General features: G+C 46.4%; 1 protein-coding gene across 1 annotated transcript; it reads right to left on the bottom strand.

Annotated features, from left to right (window-relative positions):
* Window positions 1–775: 775 nt before the first annotated feature.
* Window positions 776–24,398, bottom strand: NME9 (NME/NM23 family member 9). The gene is made up of 12 exons (XM_015074162.3): window positions 24,214–24,398; window positions 23,864–23,900; window positions 17,653–17,710; window positions 13,372–13,475; window positions 12,249–12,320; window positions 9,774–9,890; window positions 8,446–8,521; window positions 5,765–5,847; window positions 5,381–5,473; window positions 4,518–4,672; window positions 3,057–3,193; window positions 776–1,043 (listed from the first exon to the last, which is right to left on the bottom strand). The coding sequence occupies exons 2-12, from the start codon at window positions 23,894–23,896 to the stop codon at window positions 979–981; spliced, it is 993 nt and encodes a 330-aa protein (XP_014929648.1). The 5' UTR covers window positions 23,897–23,900; window positions 24,214–24,398; the 3' UTR covers window positions 776–978.
* Window positions 24,399–24,401: the final 3 nt, after the last annotated feature.

Below are 24,401 nucleotides of genomic sequence, written 5' to 3'. Positions count from 1 at the left end.
AAGCTAAGTCTTCTGGAGAAAACCAGCAAATGAGAAGGAGATCGCTAACATTTGTCTTGGGGAGTAGACAAACACAGCCTTTTCCTCAGCAAAGCAGATGCCTGGGCATAGTGAATTTACAATTAGATCACAGAGCAAGCTAGCAGGAGGGAGTGGCTATCCGTGTTAATATTCACGGGGGGTAATAATAGTTAACATTCTCCTGAAAACCTCCATTGACTTTCAAGGGCACACCCATGGAAGGATGGCTAAACCAGGTGATTTAGCGAAAGCTGGAGGCAACTTGGCTCCACTGGGAGCTCTCAGACTTTAAAAATTAGGCTGTAGCCAGAGTCAGAAACCAAAGAAATGGGGGAAGGGAGCGTCAAGAAAATGAGATGAACACTGGTTCCAAATGTAACTCCCAAGCATTGTTTTATGAACATGGCCTGATTCATGGAGAACCTCAGATGGGAGGTCAGGCGGCTTTGCGGGACAGCCTCTGTGGCTTGGGCAGGCAGCGTGAAGACTAAAGCTGGTACCTGTCTGCCTCCATGTCGCTATGCCTGGAAATGTTCTAACCAATCTTTTTGTATTGTTTTCAAGTTGGTAGTTATCAGCTTGAACTCTAAAGTTATTTGATCTATAAATAGATTTATTATTGGGGAAACACTGTCCTGTGTAACTCATCCCCCGAGATGACACCCTGTCACACCAGGATACAATAACTGATGTCCATTTATTTTATAAAATCCCAGAAGTAGCAAAAAAAAAAAAAAAAAAAAAAGTATATGTTCTATATACTATTTAATAAGACAGGAAAGTATATATATTCTGTTTATTCATGAGATGGCTAAACCAAATAAGTATTGGTGCAGAAAAGAGGTTCCAATTCTGGAGGTTTCCTTCTGTGCAGCTGATGGGAGTGCACAGACATTCCATCTTGTGGCCTCGTGGCCTCGCCCTGGTCACATGCTCCGGAAAAGCTGCACAGCCGTCTCAGTCCGTGTCCTCAGGGAAACGAAGCACCTCAGTGGGGCCCACCGCTCCTTCGGCCTCGTGGCCTGTGGGACGACAGATGTTCTGCAGGACTTCTGAAACCTAGCCCTGTCCCAGCCCTCTCTCCCACTCACCAGAAGAAGCAGGAAAAGGGGGTCTAACTACATCACAGAGGATGAAGTGAGGGGTCAGGGTGGAGGAAACAGCAGAGAGAGGCCCTAGTAAGTATGTTAGGGACCAGGAATTAAAAATTAGAATGAAGGGCGCCTGGCTGACTCCGTCGGTGGAGCATGTGACTCTTGATCTTGGGGGTGTGAGTTCAGGCCCCATGTTGGGTATGGACGTTGCTTAAAAATCTTGAAAATAGGAAAATGAGTTATTTGTTGAGCATTTAATATGGGTCAGGCCCCAGGCTAAGAACTTTAATATCCTTTGTCTCCTTTCATCTTCACGACAGCCCTGTGAGGAAGATTGCTATTGTGGAGATAATATTACGGGGCTAATAATGAGTCTGTCATTATCTCCATTTCACAGATGAGGAAACTGAGGTCCAAAAAAGGTAAGTAACTTTCCCGAGGCTATTCATCTGGTAAATAGTGGAGCCAGGATCCAAACCCAGGACTGTCTTGTCTCCAGGGCCCTTGACCCCTGACCCTTAGCAGAAAAAGTGCCGGGTAAGTTGGAAAGCACACGGTGCTCCTGACGACTGAGGAAGCCTGGCCCATTAAACAAATGAGCAGAACATCAGCAGCCCAACAAGGCTGCTTCAGAGTCCTGCTCCCAGGAGGCTGTGCACTTATTCCCACGATGTGGTCTGGCTCAGACCCCTGGGTAATTGTCCCCTTTGCTCATCATCACCTGGCCCAGAAGTCAGGCTCATGATCTCCCAACACTGTCCGCAATCGCTCCGATGACTATTCCCCAGCCAGGCTGCTCTCCTCCTCCCCCAGACTTGGCCCTGAGTTAAACTACTTGTTTCCAATTACCCCCCAAAAGGACGGAGATGTGCCTGGCCCTGGACACCTAAAGGAATGTACCATGGGCTGTCTCTGAGGGTGGGTCCCTGGAGGAAAGCTGGCCCTAGCAGTGCCACTGTCACCCCAGTCCTCCTAGGAGGGGAATGGCTTTGCGTGTGTCAACCTGGGTCTGTCTGATCCGCCTAAAGCTGCACTTGGCCATGATCTCTCTACGCCCTCCACACCCAGCCTGTCCCTCTGCTGGCAGCTGCAGGGATTAAATGAGGGCTGGTGCTGGCCAGCTCCCATCCCAGACCACCTATGTTCTTACTCAGCCCGATTCAGATCTTGAGGAGACCGCGAAGATATCAAACACTTAGGTAAATATATTGGTTAAAAGTCAAACGTTTGTGTACAAGTATGTTGTTACCATTTCAGATCTGCACGCAGTCTTCTCCCAGGAATCCCACCCTCACGTCCTTTGCTTTTCCCAGGATTCTTAGCCACTGGCCCCTTCACCTCAGGCTCAAACCACAGATACCCAACTCGGCGGCAGGGGCATCCCGAGTGAGGCCTACTTCTAGTTGTGGAGTGAGGTAAGTCACATGCACTCTGGACCCCTTGGGTTTCTCACCCAGATTTGGAGGTGGAGATGACCCCGCACACTTTTCCCAAAAAGTGGGGGCTGAGGGATGCAAGAGTCACAGCAGGCTCAGGGCCCTTCTGTATAACGATCTACCACTCAGCAACCCTACCAAGGGTCCGGCGTGGGGTGTGTGAAACACACAGGAAGTGAGGAAGTGATACCTGGCCTCTGGCTTTGGAGCACGATTCTAGAAAGCTAGTTAAATTTTCTCAGCAGTTTCCACAAGAAACTGCAAAAGTAACTTTGCAATGAAAATATGACTCCAAAGTAAGAATGGAGCAAAAAAAAAAAAAGTAATGCGGTATTAAAAAGCGACATCATTACAAAACAGATCAGGACTGCTACTGAGGTTATATAATGGGCCCTTCACCAGACAGGACCTTATTAGATTGAAGACCTGATTGCCACATAATCATCAGCACCCCCAGCTTACTTGCTGCAGATGTAATAAAGACCAAACTGCCTTGATGACTTACCCAGAGAGGCTTCTAGAACTTCATCTGAAAACTTAAAAGTGGGGAAGAGCAATGCCAGTTCTCTGTTGGCGTCGTCTCTGTCCTGGCTTCCATGGACTGCGTTAAAGGGCATTTCTGTGCCGTACTGAGCGCGGAGACTGGGAACATTGGCAAAATGCACAAGAAATATTTGTTTCATTTGAGGAGAAATGTTTTGCTCTCTGGCAACATGGTCACCAGCTACCAGTTAGCACGCTGCATTTCTGTGGAATGGCTTTCTCTCTTTTGGAAATGCCAAGAACAGCAGCAAGGATAGTAGCTGACATGTATTCCATTGTGATTTCTCTGCACGTTGCCAGGTGCTTCCCATACATGATCCCATTTCATTTGTGCCACAGTTCTATGAGGGACACTCTGTCGTGATTCTCAGTTTAAGTATGCGTGAGTCATGGTGTAAGCTCAGGAGCTGCCATTTTGTTGATAGCGCCACCAGGGACTAGCACCCTGCCAAGAGCTTAATGTAGGTGTTCATAGTTAACCTGTCAGTAACCCCGAAAGATAATACTAACATTGCTAGGGCTTCCTTTGTGTCAAGCACTGTTTTGAGTACTTGATATACATGTATATACACACATATATACACATACATATACTCTCACACACACACATACACATTCAATCCTCACATCAGTGTCTGAGGCATTGTAGCACCCATGATTGAGATGAAGAAATTGAGGCACAGAGGGATTAATGCATGGCCCAAGGACGTGCTCTTAACTACAACACTGTGGCCTCCCGTGATAGGCATCGTGATCCCATTTTACAGAGGAGACAACTGAGGCTCAGAGAAAGGACTTGACTGAATATGCAGCAACCTAGGATCTGAACCCTGGGCTGTCTTACTCATCCCACATATGAATGTTCATATATGAATGTTCTGGCCCTGACAACTACAAGGTACAACTGCAGCTACTTAGTCTCTTGCTCATTTCTTTCTTGTTGGCTGGGCTTCTCTTAGCTTCAAAGACAAGACGATGGATTTGGCATTGGCAATGCCAGGCTAAATACAGGGCCAAGGCAGCCTAGTGCAGTGTGCAGAACAGGGTGCTCAGACTCCAGGGAGCCTTAGGACACCCTGGGAGGGGAGGAGGGTAGAGGGGGTTGAGTCTGCAATGCCGACCCCTAGGTCCTGCCCAGAGTCTCTGACTTGGCAGGCTTTGGTGGGGCCCTGCAATCTGTATTTCCTGGATAAGTTGTGCGTGTGGTTCTGGGATCACACTGTGGAAACCTCTGGCTGCAGAGAGAACAGTGAAGACTGGATCAGAGGGAGAGGCCTCCTCGGGCTGCCTCAAATGTGTAACTCTCAGGGTCTCTCCAAATATATATAAAGGGGGAATTCAGGGCTGAATAAAGGGCAGGGCTCTTGGCTTCCTTGGGTTCAGGTTTTAAGATGAACGAAAAGACCACAGCTGGTGATGTCACCTGTCAGGCTGCTCCCTCCTTGCCACATCAGGGTCACAGGGCCCCATGAGCGTTCGCCAGGCAGTGATCACATCCTCAGTGCCCTCAGTCCTGGTGAGTATCAGGAGGTGGCTCGGTCCACTGCACATGTGATGCACCAGCTTCTCAAATGCCTCCTAGCACAAGGAGAGGAAACAGTGACCTGGGTCCGGGGCCCTGGGGCCAACAGTGGGTCAGTGGGCCCATCCCTCCACAGGACAGGAGGGGTTCAGTGAGCAGCCTTGCCACCAGCCAGCATGCGCACGGAAGGCCCAGGGAGGGGTGGTGGTGATGACCAACCACACCCAGAGAACCCAGATGAAGGCAAAGGCAGGACAACCCCGGCTGACAACCATGATGCCTCTTCCCCCACCCCCACCAGACACACACATCTCGCCTGAGAGGGGGGCTATGGCCGAGCTAGGTTGGCCAGGCCTCCCTCTCAAGCAGGGGAGTCATAAGCAGAAGAAAGTGTTTGAATCTGCGTTGTCCAACAGCAGCACGTAAAAGTGACTGTCCATGGAACTCCACTCCTAAGGTCTTGGTCCTTCTCCCCAACACCTTCTTATTCAAGTCCTTCAACTGTCTTCTTCAGTTCTGGGAGTTATGGAGTAGCCTTCCAGTAAATTCTTTATTTTATTACTTAAGTTAGAATCAAAATCTCTTCCTTGCAACCAAAGAACTTTAACCTGATACAGGCTATAATCATTATTCTGAGAGCAAATTCATATTCTTGTTCTTCGTAATACTCTGCTTTCTCCCAAACTAATATCAACCTATAAACATAATGTTGGAGAAAGAAAGAAATGAGATTATGTCGGATGTATGAAAGCAGATGAGCTGACCTCCCCAGCTTTGTGTTGATAGAAAAGTCGCATTTCTGCCTCTGTCATGGTTCTCTCTTCATTTGTTAGAATGTCAAAACCGGCTTCCAGGATCTGTAAAAAGACACATATATGATGAAAGGGTAAATCAAGCCCAAATTCATATCTAAATGTGCTGAGAAGCAAAAGATAATGGGAAAGGTAACATTAAAAGCGGAGACCCTCTGCCTCTTCGTATCTGTTCTAAATGGATTTAAAATGTTTAACTTACTTAAGTGGAATTGTAGTTAAAGCTTCTCAGAAGCCTTCTTTTCCCACCAGCACACGGCTGTATTAAGTCCGCCCCTGCTTTTCCACCGGAAGAGAGACATGAGGGTGTCTGTCGGGAAGCTTTGTCTCTCTTACCTTCATAATAATCTCATCAGTCTTTCCGTGGACCACTGCGTCTGGCTTAATGATGGCCAAGGTGCAGGTCTTCCCCCATGGCACTGCAAAAAGCCGAGGATGGTGCTCTCAGGTGCTGGGTTCACACCAGCCATCTCTGAGGCTCTCACGGGGCCATCCGCAGGGACCATGCTGCCTCTGCACTAAGCTCCCGGGTACCCCCACCCTCCCGGCCTCTTGACTGTGCCTCTGCACACTTGGACTCTAGTAGAGGCACAGGTCTGGCTGCAGACCTCAACCTAGCTACAAGGGACAGGAACGTGGGAGAAGGGGGGCTGGGAGGGGGTGGGGAGGGAGGAGAGGAAGAAAGTGGGGAAGAGATCAGAGACCACTGAGGAGCAGAACCCCAGAAACAACTTAAAGAGATGGCTTGGAGTCCGAGACACCTGGAGTCGAGGTCACACAAGCCTGGCCTCCGTTGTGCCTTCCTGTCACCCTGTCCTGATTCTTAGCCTCTAAGTGCTGTCTGTTGTCTTCTCCTCTCCCTCCACTGGCCCCTTCACCAATGCTTCCTTTACCTTTGCTGGCATGTGGGCAGCAATCACTTCCCCAGGCCCTGAGTCCATGACTTTTCAGCACTAGCAAATTCTACCAAACTGCAACTACCATCTCCTCTATCTCTACAGATTCTCTTGAGAGAAGACCAGATTGGCCAGCTCGTTGTTTGGAGCCAGGGTAGCAGCCATAGTTCCATGACCAGTGTCCTAATGGCTGTCTTTTGGTCAATGTCCACAGGTCCAGTCAGCTGTGACAACAAGAGAGGTGGCATGTGATTGTAGCCCCTACTCAGGCCTGCAGAAAGCTGTAGGGGAACCCCCATGTCCAGTCCATAAGCTCATCCCTACTGCACTCCTGTTTGTATGAACTTGGCCTTGGTGAGCTACCTACACTCTCCACAGACTCTGTATCCCCCAGAACCTATTTTCTGTTATTAACTTTTATATCTGTTGTATTGCAATGAAACATGATAGTATGTGCATTTGAGGAGAGCTTCCTACTCTGGAAATCACAAGAACATATACACTGCAAAGATGTGAATCATTTTAAGCCACAGATCTATCCATTTTTCTGTATTGTTTCTGATGTCCCATGTACCCTTAGTACTCTAAGGATTCTTACAATGAATCCTTTATACATTGACCCATTAGTGAGATTCCCTAGGGGTGCAGGGTGAGAACAGAAGAGGTCAGATCAGGGCCCAGAGATGTCCAGCTTGAAAGGGGAGCACATGAGAAAAGGCCAATGAATGGGGAGGCTGTGGAGAGGCCAGAGATGCAGAAGGAAAACGAGAAAAGTCATGACATCTCAGAAACCAAAAGAGAAGACGCTGTGAAATCATCCAAGTCCTCAGAGAGAGGCTGTAGGATATGACTGGACACCGGTCCTGGGATTTGGCACTAGGAACATCACTGGTGCCCTGTGAGCACCAGAGAGAAGCAGGAACATGGGCCATGTGAAGCGGGTCAGGCAGGAGCCAGAGGTGACGGGTGGCCCAGGGAGTAGGGAGGCTCCGGAAACTCAGGCATGGAGGAGAGGAAGGCTAAGGGCAAGGGCAGGCTTTTCTGGTATTTTCTAGGTGGAGAGACTTGATTTGAGAGGATATAATGAGAGAGGGAAGAGGAGATCATCCAAAAAAAAGGCAACAAATGTTTCCTGCAAAACACTGATTTTTTTCCCCACGTGAAGTTCTTTTGCTTTCCTGAACTGTGCCTCTTTCCTTGTTAGCATCCAACTGAAACAGTCCTCATTCTCCATACACGCATAAACAGCCTTTCTACTTCATGCGATGATAAAAATCTTCCTTCTCTTTCCACCTCGGTTCCTGAACTCAGCGCTGCTTTCCCCCGGAGCCCCGGTACTGTCAAGAGCTGCCTTCCAGCAACAGCCCTTCTGACTCCTGCTTTCCATTCTGTCAGGTCAAGCTGTTCTCTCATAGTAAAGGTTCGGGAATAACTGTGAGGCCCAGGAGTGTGAAATCCATGAGTTGATACTTGGTACGAGGTTGTGGGGTGAGAAGGTGTTCGGTACAGCTGACTTTTGGACACTTTAGAAAAAAAGGTGAAAATACGAAGTGAGCTCTTTAGCTCAAATGAAGACCAAGGCAACACCAGCATCACTGCTTGAAATTCTACCCTCCATTTTAGTAGGTGGGACTTTTCCTGATGCGTGGTAATTTCCTTGAAAGTCATACTGGTTATACTTGAATGATCAGCTGAAGTCCGAGTGGTGCTGAAGATGCCAAGAAAGGGCAGAAGGGAGATCTGACACAGTGTGTTTGAAGTCAGGTGATCGGAAACAAAACGTTTCATAATCTTCCCAGAATTCAGATTGCCCAAAACACTGATGACTGATAAGGTGGTTTGTTTTTTTTTTTAAGTTTATCAATTTTGAAAGAGAGAGAGAGTACAAGGAAGGGGCAGAGAGAGAGAGAAGCCCAAGCAGGCTCCGAGTTGTCAGCGCAGAGCCTGATGCACGGCTCGAACCCACAAACTGTGGGATCATGACCTGAGCTGAAATCAAGAGTCGGACACTTAACCGACTGAGCCACCCAGGCACCCCTACTCATAAGGTTTTTAAAAACTCAGATTTAAAAATCTGAGTCTGCTTTGCCTTTTCACCTTGCTTATTGGCTCTATACTCACCCATGTCCTCATCGTCACCACTGTCCTTGTCACAGGTGAAGCATCCATCTTCATCAGACAGAGCCTCGTCTCTAATCTAGGACAAATTGGTCACAAACAGAAAGTAGTTAGCTAATTAAAATTACCACAAAGACCTTCAGAAACCTACAGAAGCCAAAAAAGCAAAGGCCCAAAATGCAGAGCCAAAAAAAAAGGAGGTCAAGATCATCAGCCTTGGAAACTTTACGAGATCCTTTTTAGTGGCCGGATGATGGTGGGGGTGAGGGTGTTCAAAGACAAAGAAATCTATGCTGATCTTAAGGTTTAGATTCTGTCCATATCCACAAGCACCAAGTAGAAAAGATGAAATCGAGAGTTGGCAAGAAGACGAAGGAAGAATCGACACGCAAGGAAATATTAAGCAATTGGCTGCACCATGCAAGGAAGTAGTAAAGACAGAGATCATTCTCCCTCCACAGGGAAAATGCGTGATTTTCTGGGGAAAAAATGATTGATTCTAACCCACTCTATAAAAATAGGGGTTTGCTGCTTGGAATTGAATATGAAAACTTGAAAAACGAACACTAAGCTACGTTAAGGCTCGTTGGACAGAGCTCAAAGCACCAGGAAATACCTCTATCTAAGGTGGTGTTGATTTTCAAAGGCAGCCATTTATTTGTGAAAAACTTGTAGTCTGTGTTATCGTGGAAATTATCAAAATCACAAGCTATGCTGATCCTATTTCTCATGTGAATGACAGTTTAATTTCTAAACTAAAACAAACCCTCGGGGGATCACAAGTAAACCTTTCAGGAATGGGAGGTGAAGGCAGGCCACCAGGGGTGAGTCACCCTGAGGCTGACTTCTCCTATCCACTACTTGACTCCATAACTTTATTTTCATTTCTGAACTCATTGTGAGGGTTCTAGAAACCCCTGTTAAGAATTGAAGTGGGGGATGAGAGGGACATAGATAAATGAAGATCAAGTGTTTTGGAAGAAGGGGGCAGCTTTTTTAAAAGAAATCTTTCAGGGGCACCTGGGTGGCTCATTGGGTTAAGTGTCAGCTGTGCTGTCAGCTCGGAGCCTGGAGCCTGCTTCGGATTCTGTGTCTCCCTCTCTCTCTGCCCCTTCCCCACTCGTGCTCTCTCTTTCTCTCTCTCAAAAATAAGTAAAACATTTAAAACAATTTTTTAAAGAAGCCTTTAAAACCCATGCCAATGCTTCCCCTGAGCCCTCAAGGGCCCCCAGAGGGAGGCATTTAATGAAGCTTTCCACTGACAGCTCCAGGAGAATTAGTGGGGGAGGGAACAAAAACACGGAGTTTGCCGCTCTGGGAGTGCTCCTTACCACTTTCCGTTCGCAGCCTTCAGCCAGCACCTTCTTTTCAGCCTCCAGCTGCTCCAGGATGGTTTTCTGCAGTAGCGGGGCATTTGCTCCTCTAACCACCGCCACCAGTGCTCCGCCCTAGAACGCGGTACACACACGCTACTCAGACCACTTGACCTCGTCTGCACAGATCTCACTCTCTTCCAAGAGACTGTGAGTGTCCAGGAGTTTTGCTTAGGAGCAAGCCCAAGGTTGAGGCCGCCATCTGCTTCTCTGCCCTCTACCCCATGCCTCCTTTCAACTTCCTTCAGGGAGGGACACCTGGGCGGCTAAGCATCCGGCTCAGATCATGATCTCACAGTTCTGTTCGAGGGATCGAGCCCCACCTCAGGCTCTGCATAGGGCTCTGCACTGACAGCACGGAGTCTGCTTGGGATTCTCTGTCTCCCTCTCTCTCTCTGCCCCTCCCCAGCTCGTGTTGACTCCTGCGCGCTATCTCAAAAATAAATAAACATTAAAAAAAAAAAAAGCTTCAGGAAAATGCCAGGGGAGGGGGAGAGTTAGTTAAGGGAGGAGCAGGGCACATTAGGTCGTGAGTGATGAAATGTGGCCTATACATGGCTTGTCCACTGGACAAATGTCTACTGAGCACTTGCTATGCCAAGCACCAAGATAGAGGCAACAGATATGAACACTAAACCTGAAAAGCTTAGTTGCCTCAATGACTGGGAAGTCAAGGGGTAGAGAGGTGGTGATATCAAAGAAAAAATTACAATAGAATACGATCATTGCTTTAAGAGGGAAATGTACAGGGGGCGCCTGGGTGGCTCAGTTGGTTAAGCCACCGACTTCGGCTCAGGCCATGATCTCACAGTTTGTGAGTTCGAGCCCCGCGGGTACTGTGTGCTGACAGCTCAGAGCCTGGAGCCTGCTTCAGATTCTGTGTCTCCCCCTCTCTCTGCCCCTCCCCTGCTCACACTCTGTGTCTGTCTCTCAATAATAAACGTTAAAAAAAAATTAAAAAAAAAGGGAAATGTACAGGATGCTTGGCATTCAGGGCAAGAAGGGATTCCCAGCTCCACCTGGGGTGGTCAGAGGAGACTTCACAGTGGAAGTGCCATTTGGGGTGACATAAGTTCCCTGTTTTGACCTGTTTGGCAGTCTCTGCATATTACTCACAGAAGCTCGCAGAAAGTGGGCCTCCCCCATTTCCACCCTGCCCCTCAGTGGCCCTCAAGAGGGTGAGAGGTTGGAGCCTGCTGCCTTGGCACCTGTCCCACAGTCCGATATGATTTATGATTTACACCTTAATCACTACAGGCTCAAGCAAACCCCTGTGACAGATTCCATTTCTGCACCTGTGCTCCACTGTCCCTTTGGCTCCTTCCCACTTCTCCCGCCATCCCCACCCATGTTTCAGCACATAACTGTAGTCTTCCATCAAAAATCAATGCTCAGCAGGGGTACCTGGGTGGCTCAGTCGGTTAAGCCTCCGACTCTTGGTCTCAGCTCAGGTCATGATCTCACTGTTGCATGAGTTCGAGCACCACATCAAGCTCTGTGCTGGCAGTGCAGAGCTTGCTTGGGATTCTCTCTCCCTCTCCCTCTCTCTCTGCCCCTCCCCTGCTTGCACTATCTCTGTCTCTCAAAATAAATAAATTTAAAATCACTGCTCAAATAATGTTTACCATAAGCTTCCAATTTGGAATGCTTACAGCGCTGAGCACAGGAGCCCAAAGGTTTCCAAGCTAAACAACCCTGGCCTGGCTGTCAGGAGATGGGAGTGGGTCAGCCTCAGTTCCCCCAACTGTACAGGGCAGGGGCAGGAGTCAGGAGTAGCCTACCAGTCAGTTGCCTTCAGGGCCTCAGCTAGGAAGCCAGGTGTGAGGTGGTGGGCCCTGAGGGGCGTGGGGCCAGGGCACGGATGTCACACCCAAAAACATCCAAATTATTTTTGAAAACACTGAACTACTTGGCTTTCCACAATAGTCCCTTTCATTTCCGAATTTCTGTAAACATATCTTCACATCTTATGGTTACATAAAAGTGAATGCGGAGGTTGTCTACCCCATTAAAGGAGTACGTTTGCTGAAGGCTCTTCTCTTATAGAGCAGAGAATAGAAATCTTGAAACCCCGTGCTCTGATTGTGAAGCATCAGTCAAGAGTGTCCATGAGCCAGGAGCATACGCATTTGAGTGACTCCCGTTCTTTCCCACGTACAGCCAGTCAGGAAGGCTGCTGAGCCCGGAGTGACCATCAGGAGCTGTGTCTTCCCAGCCCCCTCCACCAACGAGCAAGGCCACCATCCTAGGCAGGGACCTGCATTACCATGACTTAAGTACATCTATTCTCACCCCAAATAACAAATGCAGTCAAGGAGAAAATGCTCACTTGTCTGGATCAGTGAAGCCACTTGGTGACTTTCAGTGAGAAGCCTCCCTCTGAACCCTAATGATCTGCACAAGTTCTGGTTCTGGTTCTGAAAATATACTTACTGCATAAAACAGAAAGGTCGGCTCACATCTCCCTCGGTATTTTTCAAGGGCATCAAGACAGTCTGCTTCTGCCTAAAGAAAACAAGCTGTCAGGAGGGCTCTGGGGTGCCAGGGATGCAGGGGCATGATGGTGGGAGAACCACACAGGACAAGAGACACACAGGCACACACCCCATATATCCCCATAAACACACACACACAGGCCATGTATATATACACACATATCCCCCCCACACACACACCACCCCACACATAAACACTCATATACACACACCCTTCCCTGCACTCACATACACACTATGACTGCCCCTACCAGGTGAGGCCCTGGCTTGCTCTCATGCCTTTCCTTCTAAGGTCTTTTCATCAGAATAACTTTGCTGTCAACATATTGGTAAAACTTGTTGACGGTGTGCTTTTTTGAAGAATAAGACAAGGAGGAAGCAAGGGTTTCTCCTGCTCCCCAGCCAGCTGCTGCTCCAAACCAGGGGGCTCCACTGCCTGACATCCTACTACTGCCAGCAATGAAAGTCCCCAGACTTTGCCTTCGGTGTCTGATAAACCCTGTGCAGGGGCCTAACACTTCCCCATGCAGCCATCTCCCTCCCACACTCTCTCCAGAAGTGTCAGAAGGTCAGTGTACGTATATTTTCTCCTGCGGTCTGCCTATGCACCTCTAATCCATGCGGCATATCGATCGTCTCTTGCACACTTTTCTGGAACTTATTCCCATTTCCATACGTTCATCCAAGCGAATATTTGCTAGAAGTTCCCCATGATGGAGCAGAGCACAGAGATCTTCAAATGCCGTGCTCTGGGAATAAGACTTCAGAGTCTACAGTGTTGATGAGCCAGAAGGAACACACGTGTTGAGTGACACGGACCCCTTCCCTGTGCACAGGGTCAAGAGATGCCCAAGCCCAGAGTGATTGTCAGAAAGGCGGGGGTGGGGGTAGGAATCTTCATCTCTAGAGAAACTGTAAGCATCTATGACCGATGACCAAAAAATTCATAACCGATGCCTTTTCAATGATCTGGAAAAAGCAGCTCCTGATTCCTGTTCCTGCTTTTAAGTGTTTAATTATTTTACAGTGTTGTATGATGCTCTGCTGGGGGAGGAGCTTACTAAGGCGAAATGCAGAAGGTCCAGGCCAACCTCGATCCTCATCTTCTGGAAGAGGCTCACCACGGGTTTGCAGGGGCCACACCACCCTTGATAGACGTCAACAACTACATGGAACCAAGAAGCAGGAACAATCAGTGGGCACCAGCATTCACCACATCAGGCAAGATTTATACCTGCAAATTCTAACTCCTCTCCAGTGGACATCTGTTTGCAGGGTTCTTTAATGGTCAAGGGATTCATTATCTTGTTAGAGTAGAAGCAAGCATGGGGACGGACAAACTGCCTCTCATTCTTACGAACTCAGTGTTTTGAATTCTAAACATGATGGAGTAAGTGTGGTAGAAACAGTTTTCTTAATGTGGATCCTTTACCTGAAGTAATTTGCAGGCTTCTTTCAAGGTCGATCAGGCCCTCCATAAATATTTGAAGTGTACTAACACTGTATTTTTTTAAAGTTCATTCACTTTGGAGAGACCGAGAGAGAGTGGGGAGGGACAGAGAGAGAATCCCAAGCAGGCTCTGCACTGTCAGCACGGAGCCTGGCGTGGGGCTTGAACCCACGAACCACAAGATCACGGTCTGAGCCAAAATCAAGAGTCGGCCCCTCAACCGCCTGAGCCTCCCAGGCACCCCAAACTACTTATTCTAAAAGAAAGAGGTCACTGTAAGTGGCCTGTCAGCATACAAACTACTCTTAGCTGCTTTGATAATAAACACAGTTGAGACATTTTCCCCTGATGGATTAAAAGCCACTTGTTTTGGGTAAAGGAGAGTTTTATTTACTCTATAAAATCAACAGTGTTCTCCTAGAAAGTGTACCTGATAGATACCTAAGGGAAACTTGCATACTTTTTCAGTCGTTTGTCCCACCCAGTCTCTGGAGTGTGACAGGACTGGGTGTGAGGGAACCGTCTTGCCTGACTGCACTAGGGCCACAGGGCCTGTAAGGAAAGCTAAGCAAGCTAAGCCAACACATGTGCACCAGATACATGCGAGACATGCCCAGCCCGATCATGACACAAAAAGTGCTAGCTTGTGTGAAGTTCAAAGAGATGAAGTAACTAGCCCAAGTTTAAAAAATAATTAAATCTTCAAGCAGTAGAACCTAGTTTTTTCTTCCCTCCAAAATGTTTATTTATTTATTTTGAGAGAGAGCGAGAGACAGAGGACAAGCAGGGAAGGGGCAGAGAGAGAGGGAGACAGAGAATCCCAAACAGGCTCTGTGCTGCCAGTGCAGGAGTAGAACCTAGTTTTGAACCCAGGTTTGTCTGATGCCATAGTACATGCTCTTTCAACTACTCCAGGAAATAAACAAGATGCATGAATTCAGGAGCATCGGTTAGTTTCAGCCAAGCAGCATTGTTTTGCAGGGGAAAAGCGAGAACCAAGTTGGGTGTGGGAGGGATGAAGAAGCCAGGCTCAGAGGGGGATCTGGGGGTGGGAGGAAAGGAAGGGAGGAATCCATGAGACTTGGAAAGGGAAAGGAAAGATGGATGGTGAAAGTCACCTGGGCATGGAAAGGACTCCACCTTGGAGCCTGGCAGAGGAAAAGAACTGGGTGGTGGCAGGGAGAGATCATTTGGGGGAGGGAGAAAAGTGAACTAGATTCTAGACATGCTGGGTTTCCAGTGTGAACCAGAGAATCTAAGACCAGTGGTCCCAAAGGCAACCAGACACCAGCAGGGGCAGGAGACAGATTTGGGCCTCCTGGGCATCCAGGTGGAGGATAAGCTCTGGGTTTCTCTGAGGACAACAGCAGACAGGATTTGCACCCATGGTTCAGCTTCCCAGCTCCTCTGGCACTCCCTGGCTCTCTGGGCAGTGGTGGCAACAAAGGCACGCTTCACAAGGTTATGAGGGAGAGCAGGACTGGAGAGGAAGTATGGCAACAGTTTGAGAGACAGGAAGGAAAACAGGGAAGACATCTGGAAGGAAAGAAATGGCAGAGAAAATGCAAAGGGGTGTGTGTGTGTAAATCTGAATAGACTTGCGTGTTTGAAGGCAGATGAAAATGATCCAGCAGAAGGCAGGACTTCCAAGACAGGTTGATTTTGGAAGCAAATTTCTGATGGCTCTAGAAAGAAGGAAGAGCCTGATAAGGGAAGGATGAGCCCCTGCTGCCTCCAGTCAGCACAATTCCCTGGCACCGCTCAGAGCAGGGCTTGACAGAGTCCACACCCAGAAGATGTCAGCTCTGATCGCGTAGGGTGCCTGGAACATGGCAACTTCTTAAAGAATGATGAGAGGTAATGCTTGTTTTGCCCTAGAGCCATGTTCTGGTTGTACAGACGAGACACGCACACAAAATAGTTGAGACCTGGCACCATCGAAAAAGCTGTGTAATCCCTCAAGTAGTGGAGTGTGGCAAGACTCACACATACACTGCTGGATCGATGCAATGAGCGAGATTTAGCACCCACTCTGCACCAGGCCTGGGCAAGTCGGCTACGGACCGAGATGAAAAAGACGATGCCCTCGTGTTTAGAGATTAGGGGGAAAGCCACGCGTGCTCCTCCAGACAGGGGCCACACCAAGCTGGATGTGTGCGGGAGGGTAGAGACTGAGACAGAGTCCCACCCTGGAGCCCAGGTGACTCCCAGAGGGAAGTGACCATGCAGAGGTTCTGGAAAAATTGCATGCAAGGCAGCTGCTTTGGAGCTGGGCCTGGGAATGAGGGTGATGTCTCCAGGTTGTGAAGGGGCCATGGCATTCCAGGGAGTAGGAACAACATGGATTAAAGTAAAGAAGTGGGGAGACTTGTGGCATGTTCAGGAAACAGGTGGGAGCTCAGGGCATATCTCAGGGAACAGTAGGTGAAGGGACTGGAAAGAAAAATTGAGTCATGGGAGAGGGGTGGGGGAGGGGCCTTGAATGCTGAAGTCACTTGGGGCAGGTGGTGCTGGGGACAGATGAGAGCAGAGACAAGCCAGCTGAGTGGTTTATTTATGGGGAGAAGTGAGTGGATACACAGAGAGAAGGGAGCCCAGAGGTATGCATGGTAAATGAGGAAGAGAAAGGAATAGTAGGGGCAGTTGTGGTAGGCAGCCTCTCAGATGTCACCAGGGATTCCTGCCTCCTAGGGTCTATGCCTTTGTGTAACCCCCTGCCCTTGAGTGCAGGCTGGACCTAGTGACTGGCTTCTAACAAACGGAGCAGGGCAAAGCGATGGGATGTCACTTCTGAGACTCAGTTACAAAAAGGCTATGACTTTCATAGGTCTCTCCCTCCTCTTCTCTCCCTCTTCCCCTAGGGAAGAAAGTTACTGTGTTGTAAGTAGCCTGATGGATAAACTGATAGCGAGAACTTGATGTCTCTGGCCAATAGCCAGCAGGGTCTTGAGTCCTGCCAATAGCCACGTGAATGAAGTTGGAAATGACTTTTAAAGATCTGCCAAAGCCACATGACGGAGCTTGGAAGCAAACTAGACTCTAGTTGGGCTTGACATTCTCTGTCTCACTTTTTCACTGCAGCCTGGTGGGAGAGCCCAAACCAGAGGCTAAGCAACACCTGGATTCCAAATCCACAGAAACTGTGGGATAATAAATGTTCGTTGTTTTAAGCTACTAGGCTTTGGGGTAAATTGTTGCACAGCAATAGATAACATACAGGACAACAGGGACGAGGAGGCCCAGGGACGGTGGCTCTGCTGTTTCCTAATGACTGTGCAGTCCCTGGTTCCCATCCCTTGGGAGGTCTAGCTCTCCTAACAGACCCTGAGTTCCAAGAGATTCTCACATTCCTAACCATACATTCCCCTTTGTGCCTCATGTAATTGGAAGAGGTTTTCAGGGGCACCTGGGTGGCTCAGCTGGTTAGAGCATCCAACTCTTGATTTGGGCTCAGGTTATGATCATGGTTCGTGAGTGTGAGCTCTGCTTCAGGCTCTGCACTGATGCAGAGCCTGCTTGGGATTCTGTCTCCCTCCCTGCCCCTCCTTCACTTGCTCTCTAACTCTCTCTCCAAACAAACAAACAAACAAACAAACAAACAAACAAACATTTTTTTAAAAAAAAGGTTTTCATTCTTTAACACTAAACAGCATTTGGGTCTGACAGTCAGCTTTAAAACAAGGAAACTCTGTTTTCCGACAGTACTGACTGCTTTCCTGAACTGACAGATGATCAAGCCAGATATATATACACACAAAGAAGTTACCTCGTCCTTTATCTATGAAACTCAAGATTATAGGAAATGGCATTCATTGCAGCCTTTCTCTTCATGGTTCAATATGCTGTTTAGCAATTTTGAAAAGGATGGATCTCAAAAATTATCTTAAATTACCAGTTAGTCCTTTGGAACTGAGCATTTCCTCCCAAAGCTCCTGGGTGCTGATGTTAACCTACCATCAAAGAGAACAAAGGCTGTATTAGTGAGGGCATAGATGGGGAAATGATTTGATGTATTTACTCCAGATACCAACCTACTTCTCTCTCTCCCTCTGTCCCTCCCTTTCTCCCCAAAATAGGTACAAATACACAGCTCAAGCTGTCTTCTTTCCCCAAGCTGCCTTTCTCCTTTTCTCTCTTCCTGTCTCCATCTCTAGGAATCACCACTAACCTAAGAAAATCTCAATTTATATATATATATATATATATATATATATATATATATATATATATATTTATATATATATAAATCTCTCTCTCTCTCTCTCTATATATATATATAGAGAGAGAGAGAGAGAGAGACAGAGAGAGACAGAGAGAGAACACACAAGCACACACGCACGTGCATCGATGAGCAGGAGAGGGGCAGAGAGAGAGGGGGAGACAGAGAATCCCACGAAGGCTCTGAGCTGTCAGCACGGAGCCCAGCTCAGGGCTTGATCCCAGGAACCATGAGATCATGACCTGAGCCAACACCAAGAGTCAGGCACTTAATGGTCTGAGCCATCCAGGTGCCCCTCAGTCAATTTTTTTTTTTTTTTTTTGGTAAATAAATGTTTAAATGTTTATTATTTATTTATTTATCTTCATCTATTTTTTTAACTTTATTTTTTATTTTTTAGAAATTTACTTCCAAATTAGTTAGCATATAGTGCAACAATGATTTCAGGAGTAGATTCCTTAGTGCCCCTTACCCATTTAGCCCACCCCCCCTCCCACAACCCCTCCAGTAACCCTCTGTTTGTTCTCCATATTTATGAGTCTCTTCTGTTTTGTCCCCCTCCCTGTTTTTATATTATTTTTGTTTCCCTTCCCCCTCAGTCAACTTTTAAAAATAACTTTTTCTTGTTGCTTGTCCAAAAAACAACATATAGAATTGTATTGTGTCCATAAAATGTCCATAAATAGTACCATACTGTAGATATCTTTTTGCAACTTTTGTGCTCACTCAAATCAAGTTTTAACATTTATGTAAATTTATACACAGAGAGGGATTCATTCATTTTTTTCTTTTTCTTTTTATGTGCTCTTGAGCTATAATTCATGTACAGTGAAATGCGCAGAACTAAAGAGTTACAGTTCACCGAGTTCAGGCAAATGCACTCACCCAGGTCACCACACCCCTATCACAATCCAGAACTTTCCCATCACCCCCAAAAGTTCCTCTGTCTCCTCCCAGTCACCCGTGCTCCCCATCCCAGGTGAACCCTGATCTGCTTTCTGTCACAGTACATTTGTCTCTTCTAAAGCCTCCTGTAAATGGAATAATGCAGCATGTATGGTTTTGTGCTGGTTCCTCTTGGTGTATTTGGGGTGCATCTGTGTAGTTGCGTGCCAGTAGTTCATTTTTATTCTTGAGCGTATTCCATCGTATGACTGTATTGTAATTTGCTTGAAGGACATTTGGGCTACGTCTAGTTTGGGGCCATTATAAACAAAGACTTACAACTTGTTACATCTTTTTGGGCTCATGTTCTCCTCTGTCCTCAGTAAGTAGATGCTCAAGGAGTGGCGTGGCTGGGACATAGGGCAAATGTATGTTCAGTTTAGTAAGAAACTGCCTGCGCTTTTCCCAAAGTGGTTGTACCCATTTTAAACTTTCATCAGCAACGTGTAAGAGTCCTGGTTGCTCCACATTCTCACCAAAATGTAGGACGTCATTCTTTTAAATTTTAGCCACACTAATGGTAATGTAGCAGTATCTCATGGTGGCTGTAGTTTCATTTCCCTGATGACTGATGGTGTTAAGCACTGTAAATTATTAGATAATGCTTATTAAAAAATAAGCATTTATTAAAATAAGCATTATTTAGTGTGCTTATCATTTATGTATCTTGAGAAATGCCCACTGGTCTGTCCATTTTCTTTATTGGGCCGTTGGCCTTTGTATTATTTGATTGTAGAGTGTATCTATATCACAAAGATGCTCTTACATTCCAGAAGCTTTATATAAGCTTGTGGGTTTTATTTTGTGGACTTACTATATTCTGTTTCATCATTGGACACTATTTTTCTATTCTTTTGCCAACACCACCCTATTCTGATTACCGTAACTTTGTAAAAAGTCTTGGAATCAGGCAGTGTGGGGCTTCCATATTTGTTCTTCTTTCTCAAGATTGTTTGGTTATTCTTGATCCTTCACTTTCCTGTATATATTTTAGAAATGTCCATTTCTACAAAAACTCCTGCAGATACTTTATATGGGATTGCACTGAATCAATTTGGAAAAAATTAGATCTTAGCAACAACATTGAGTCTTCCAATCCACTAACATCATGTTTCTCATCACTTATTAAATCCTCCTTAATTTCTCAGGCAATGTTTTGTGCTATTTGGGTGTATGTGTTTTGCACATCTTTTGCTAAATATATCCAAACATCAACATCAGAAATAATTAGCATTTGAATTTGTTGCCATTTCTTCACATTTTTCTCTTATCTATAAAGTATTCTAGTTTCCATCACAAATGAAATTCAAGGAGAAATACATATTATGTTATACATAGTACACTATTAATAGTGTACATTTTTATATAATGTCTTTATTTGGAAACAATTTCAAACTTATAGAAGATTTGCAAGGGCAGTATGAAGAACTTCCTGAGGGGCGTCTGGTGGCTCAGTCAGTTAAGCCTCCAACTTTGGCTCAGGTCACAATCACACGGTTCATGAGTTTGAGCCCTGTGTCAGACTCTGTGCTGACAGCTCGGAGCCTGGAGCCTGCCTCGAGTTCTGTGTCTCCCTCTCTCTCTGCCCTTCCCCTCTTCGTGCTCTTTCTCTCTCTCTCTCAAAAATAAGTAAACATTAAAATTTTTCAAAGGAACTTATTGAATTGTTTAAATTATTAAATAAGTTGAATTATTTTTAAATTACTTGAATTTAAATTACCAATCTGATATATCAAGATCCCTCAATACATTACCCTACATAACCACAATACAACCATCAAAGTCAGGAAATAAACACTGATATAGATTATTAATATAAAATCTTCAGATCCCATTCAGGTTTTACCAATCATCCCAATAATGTCCTGAATGGCAAAGGATCTCATTGGAATCATCTGCTGGATTAGTCTCTTTCAGTCAGGAAGAGTTCTTCAGTCTTTCCTTGATTTTCATGACCTTGACACTTGTGATGACTATGAGGGAATAATGTTGTAGAATGTCCCTCGGTTCGGGCATGTTTGATGTTCCCTGATTAGGTCCAGGCTGTGCAGCTCTGGTTTGGTTGGAATTGGTTAGATGGGCTGGAGCATCAGAAAAGCAGAAGAGTGTTCTCTCATGGCATCCTATCAGGTGACACACAATTTCGATCTGCCCCCTTCTTGTTGATATCCACTTTAATCACTTAAGGTGGTCTGTGAGTCTTCTGCACTGTGAAATTATTCTCTTTCCCATTGTAATTAGTAAGTTTTGGTAGGGCTAATTTAAAACTATAAAAATTAAAAGACCATGACAATTACCACTCATTCTTAATATAGGTATGCTCAGGTCTTTGTCCCGTTAAAAGAGCTGGAAACATGTAATATCTGCAAACCTTTTACTAAAGATCCATCTTTCTTTTCTTCTTTCTTCTTCCTTCCTTCCTTCCTTCCTTCCTTCCTTCGTTCCTTCCTTTGTTCCTTCCTTCCTTCCTTCCTTTCCTCTTCCTCCTCCTCCTCCTCTTCCTCCTCTTCTTCTTCTTCTTCTTCTTCTTCTTCTTCTTCTTCTTCTTCAGAGAGGGAGAGAGAGCAGGTGAGGGGCAGAGGGAGAGACAGACTCTTAAGCAGGCTCCATGCTCAGCACAGAGCCCGATGAGGGGCTCGATTCCACGACCCTGGGATCATGACCTGAGCTGAAATTAAGAGTTGGACACTTCACTGACTGAGCCACCCAGGCACTCCTAAAGATCCATCTTTAAAGAAATCATATTTCCATGCTTTTTGTTCCTATGAAAAACAAAACAAAACAAAAAAAAAACAACAGAAGAGTTTCTTGATGCCTTAAATGACCTAAGAGAGCTGGACTAACTCATCCTGGGCTCCCAAATGTAGTCCTGAAAAGGTGACCGAGGGTTCAGAAGAGTCCCCACCCCCACCCTCTCTCATAACAGTCTCTTCCAGAGGCTCAACTGCCAGTCACTAGCAACTCTCTGTGGTGCGCCCCTGGCATGGAATGAGCCACACCAGCACAGGAGCCAGGACCTGAACAGTTAGAGAATCTTGTTCCCAGGAATGGGGCAGGAGCAGAACAGTGTGGGAAATGTCTGGACTTGACTAAGCCCTATATTTGGTAGGGGATGAATAGGGAACGTGTGGCACATTCTGGCCAAACTGTCTCTTGATGTCCTGCGATTTCTGTCTCAGTGACAGAAGGAGCCCTACATAGTCTTAACCAGAGAGAGGACAGGGTTCCTGGGTTGGCAAACCCTAGGGCACTGCTTTCAAGGAGCTTGCCTGCTGGAGGCAATGCTTATACAGATATCCCCATGTACTCCCAATCACCCTCCTCCTCAGCAAATGGGAGCCTTTACTCGGAGTACCACATTGAATTCAGAACTCTGGGAAATAACATTTTTTTTGAAGTCACCAAAAAATAGTATTAGCCCCAAAGGGGACATAGGGCATAAACAGATGAAAAGACAATCATATAGGGCAAAAATCTTAGAGCCACCATAGGCAGCAATCAATCCAATCAGTTGTCACAGCAACTCTGCAGGCTATCTATTCTCCTGTTTACAGAAAGGATATGGAGTCTCAGAGAGGCTGAGGAAATCGTTCACAAAGCAAGAAGTGGTAGGACTAGGTGCTTAGAATTTATTTACAGACAGAATGTCCGCATGTGAAAAGTTTCATAACTCTGGAGTATTACAGCATCAATGCTGGAAAGGCCCTTAGGGATAGTGCACTGGACAGCCTTGTTCTACAGATGAGCAAACTATAGCAAGAGAGCCTATTTGATCTATCTCCAGTGTCAGTTGCCTATGAGAAGAGTCAAGAACTATCAGGTCTTCAGACTTTCATTCCAAAGCTCTTCCCACCCTCTCCTCGTACACGCTATCCTTACACTGACATTGATTTCTCCCTTTTTAAATTACTAGGCTTTTGAAACACATGCTCATGCCACGAAGGACAATGAAAGGGAAATCAGGTGTCTCAAGGTCACTGCTACTTTGCAGGAAGTGCCTGTAGCCTGAGCATGTATCCAGATGAGCTGAACTAAGAGACACTGTAAGTTTGCTTTAAAATGTGCACATATTACAGATCATCCACATGATCTGCTTATGACAAAGCACTTTGTTTTTTAATTAGAGAGAGCGAGAGAGTGCAAGTGTGGCAAGGGCAGAGAGAGAGAGAGAGAGAGAGAGAGAGAGAGAGAGAGAGGATCTTAAGCAGGCTCCACTCTCAGTCCGGAGCCTGATGTGGGGGCTGGATCCCACGACCCTGGGATCATGACCTGGGCCAAACTCAGGAGTTGAACGATTGAAATACTGAGCTACTCAGGTATCCTACACTCCTTCTTGCTTAGGACCAGGAAAAAAAAAAAAAAAAAAACAGATGCTGGCTTACAGATTCATTCATTCCAGGTGCAAATGAAGTAAAGTGCTCTGTACAACAAATGTGTAGCACATAAAATATCAAAACATATTTCTTGAATAAGCAAATGATAGTAAAAAGCAGTAGTGAGAACTGGGTCTCCAGAGAGCATGTAGTTACAGAAGCATGCCCAAACTCAAAAGAACTCTACATCATATTCTCACGGCAAGCTGCATTTATATTTCAACAAAAATATGTCAGCATCGAATTGCATTTGTTCACATTTTCTTGCCTTTTTAGTTTTATTTTAATTCATGTTTGGGTTAGGTCTGCATAGGCACTATAAACATAAAAAGCTTATACCCAAAGTTATGTTTACTTATATTTTAAGGGCACAAAAAGTTGTCTTTTTTTTTGTGGAGATTTTTTTTTTCCTTTAAGATGGAAGGGTACAATATTCAAGTTTGAGAACACTGTCTATCACTGCTGGCAAACAACATCATTTTTATACATTTCTTCTCACTCCACACCATCCTCCTCGATCCCTAACCCCCACCAGACGCTGGAAGCAAGCTCCCCTTGAGGCTTACCTGCAGGGCAATTTCCTTCTTCTTGCTGCCCATGGCTCTGCAAGGAAGACAGAAGCCCTGTTACTAAGGGCTCCAGCTGTTTCCAACAGCAGCCTGGAGACAAACCGCTGTGAAGACCCACAAACCCAGAGGTAATTATAAGTGGCAGCAAAGAAATGCCCTGATGCAAAATGAACACCCCACGGGGAAAGTGGAGCCCGCAGCCCGCAGGGTCGTGGCTCTCCGGACGGTTTTCTGCCAAGACCCCTCCCCGCATGGACTCGGGGAGCCTGCGACGCAGCCCTTCAGGCATCAGAGGTCCTGGCGAAGAATTCAGGCAGGAAAAGGCCACGGAACCCTGTTATCCTTACTGCTGCCGTGTATTCCCGGGAAACTGAGACACCGCGACGATCTCTCGACAGGTACACTGTCCTCGACGTGCTGCAAGCGAGTTTCCAATCTAGTCTGCGGCGATCCAGCCACAGTAGTCAGGGCAACAAAGCGTAAACGTCCAGGTAGTAAACTGGCGTATGCGTAAGCCACGCCCACTGTGGGCCCC

Source organism: Acinonyx jubatus, chromosome C2 (genome assembly GCF_027475565.1).
Source record: "Acinonyx jubatus isolate Ajub_Pintada_27869175 chromosome C2, VMU_Ajub_asm_v1.0, whole genome shotgun sequence".
Lineage (NCBI taxonomy): Eukaryota > Metazoa > Chordata > Mammalia > Carnivora > Felidae > Acinonyx > Acinonyx jubatus.
The sequence above is the reverse complement of the archived record's forward strand: the minus strand, read 5'-3'. Positions and strand labels throughout refer to the sequence as shown.

Coding starts and splice junctions, on each gene's coding strand:
- NME9 (XM_015074162.3), bottom strand. CDS start 23,896: ATGGGCAGCAAGAAGAAGGAAATTGCCCTGCAG. Junction 8,522..9,773: donor AAGGCTGCGAACGGAAAGTG/GTAAGGAGCACT, acceptor AATTTGTCCTAG/ATTAGAGACGAGGCTCTGTC. Junction 3,194..4,517: donor AGGAGGGAGCAGCCTGACAG/GTGACATCACCA, acceptor CAATGTTCCCAG/TCTCCGCGCTCAGTACGGCA.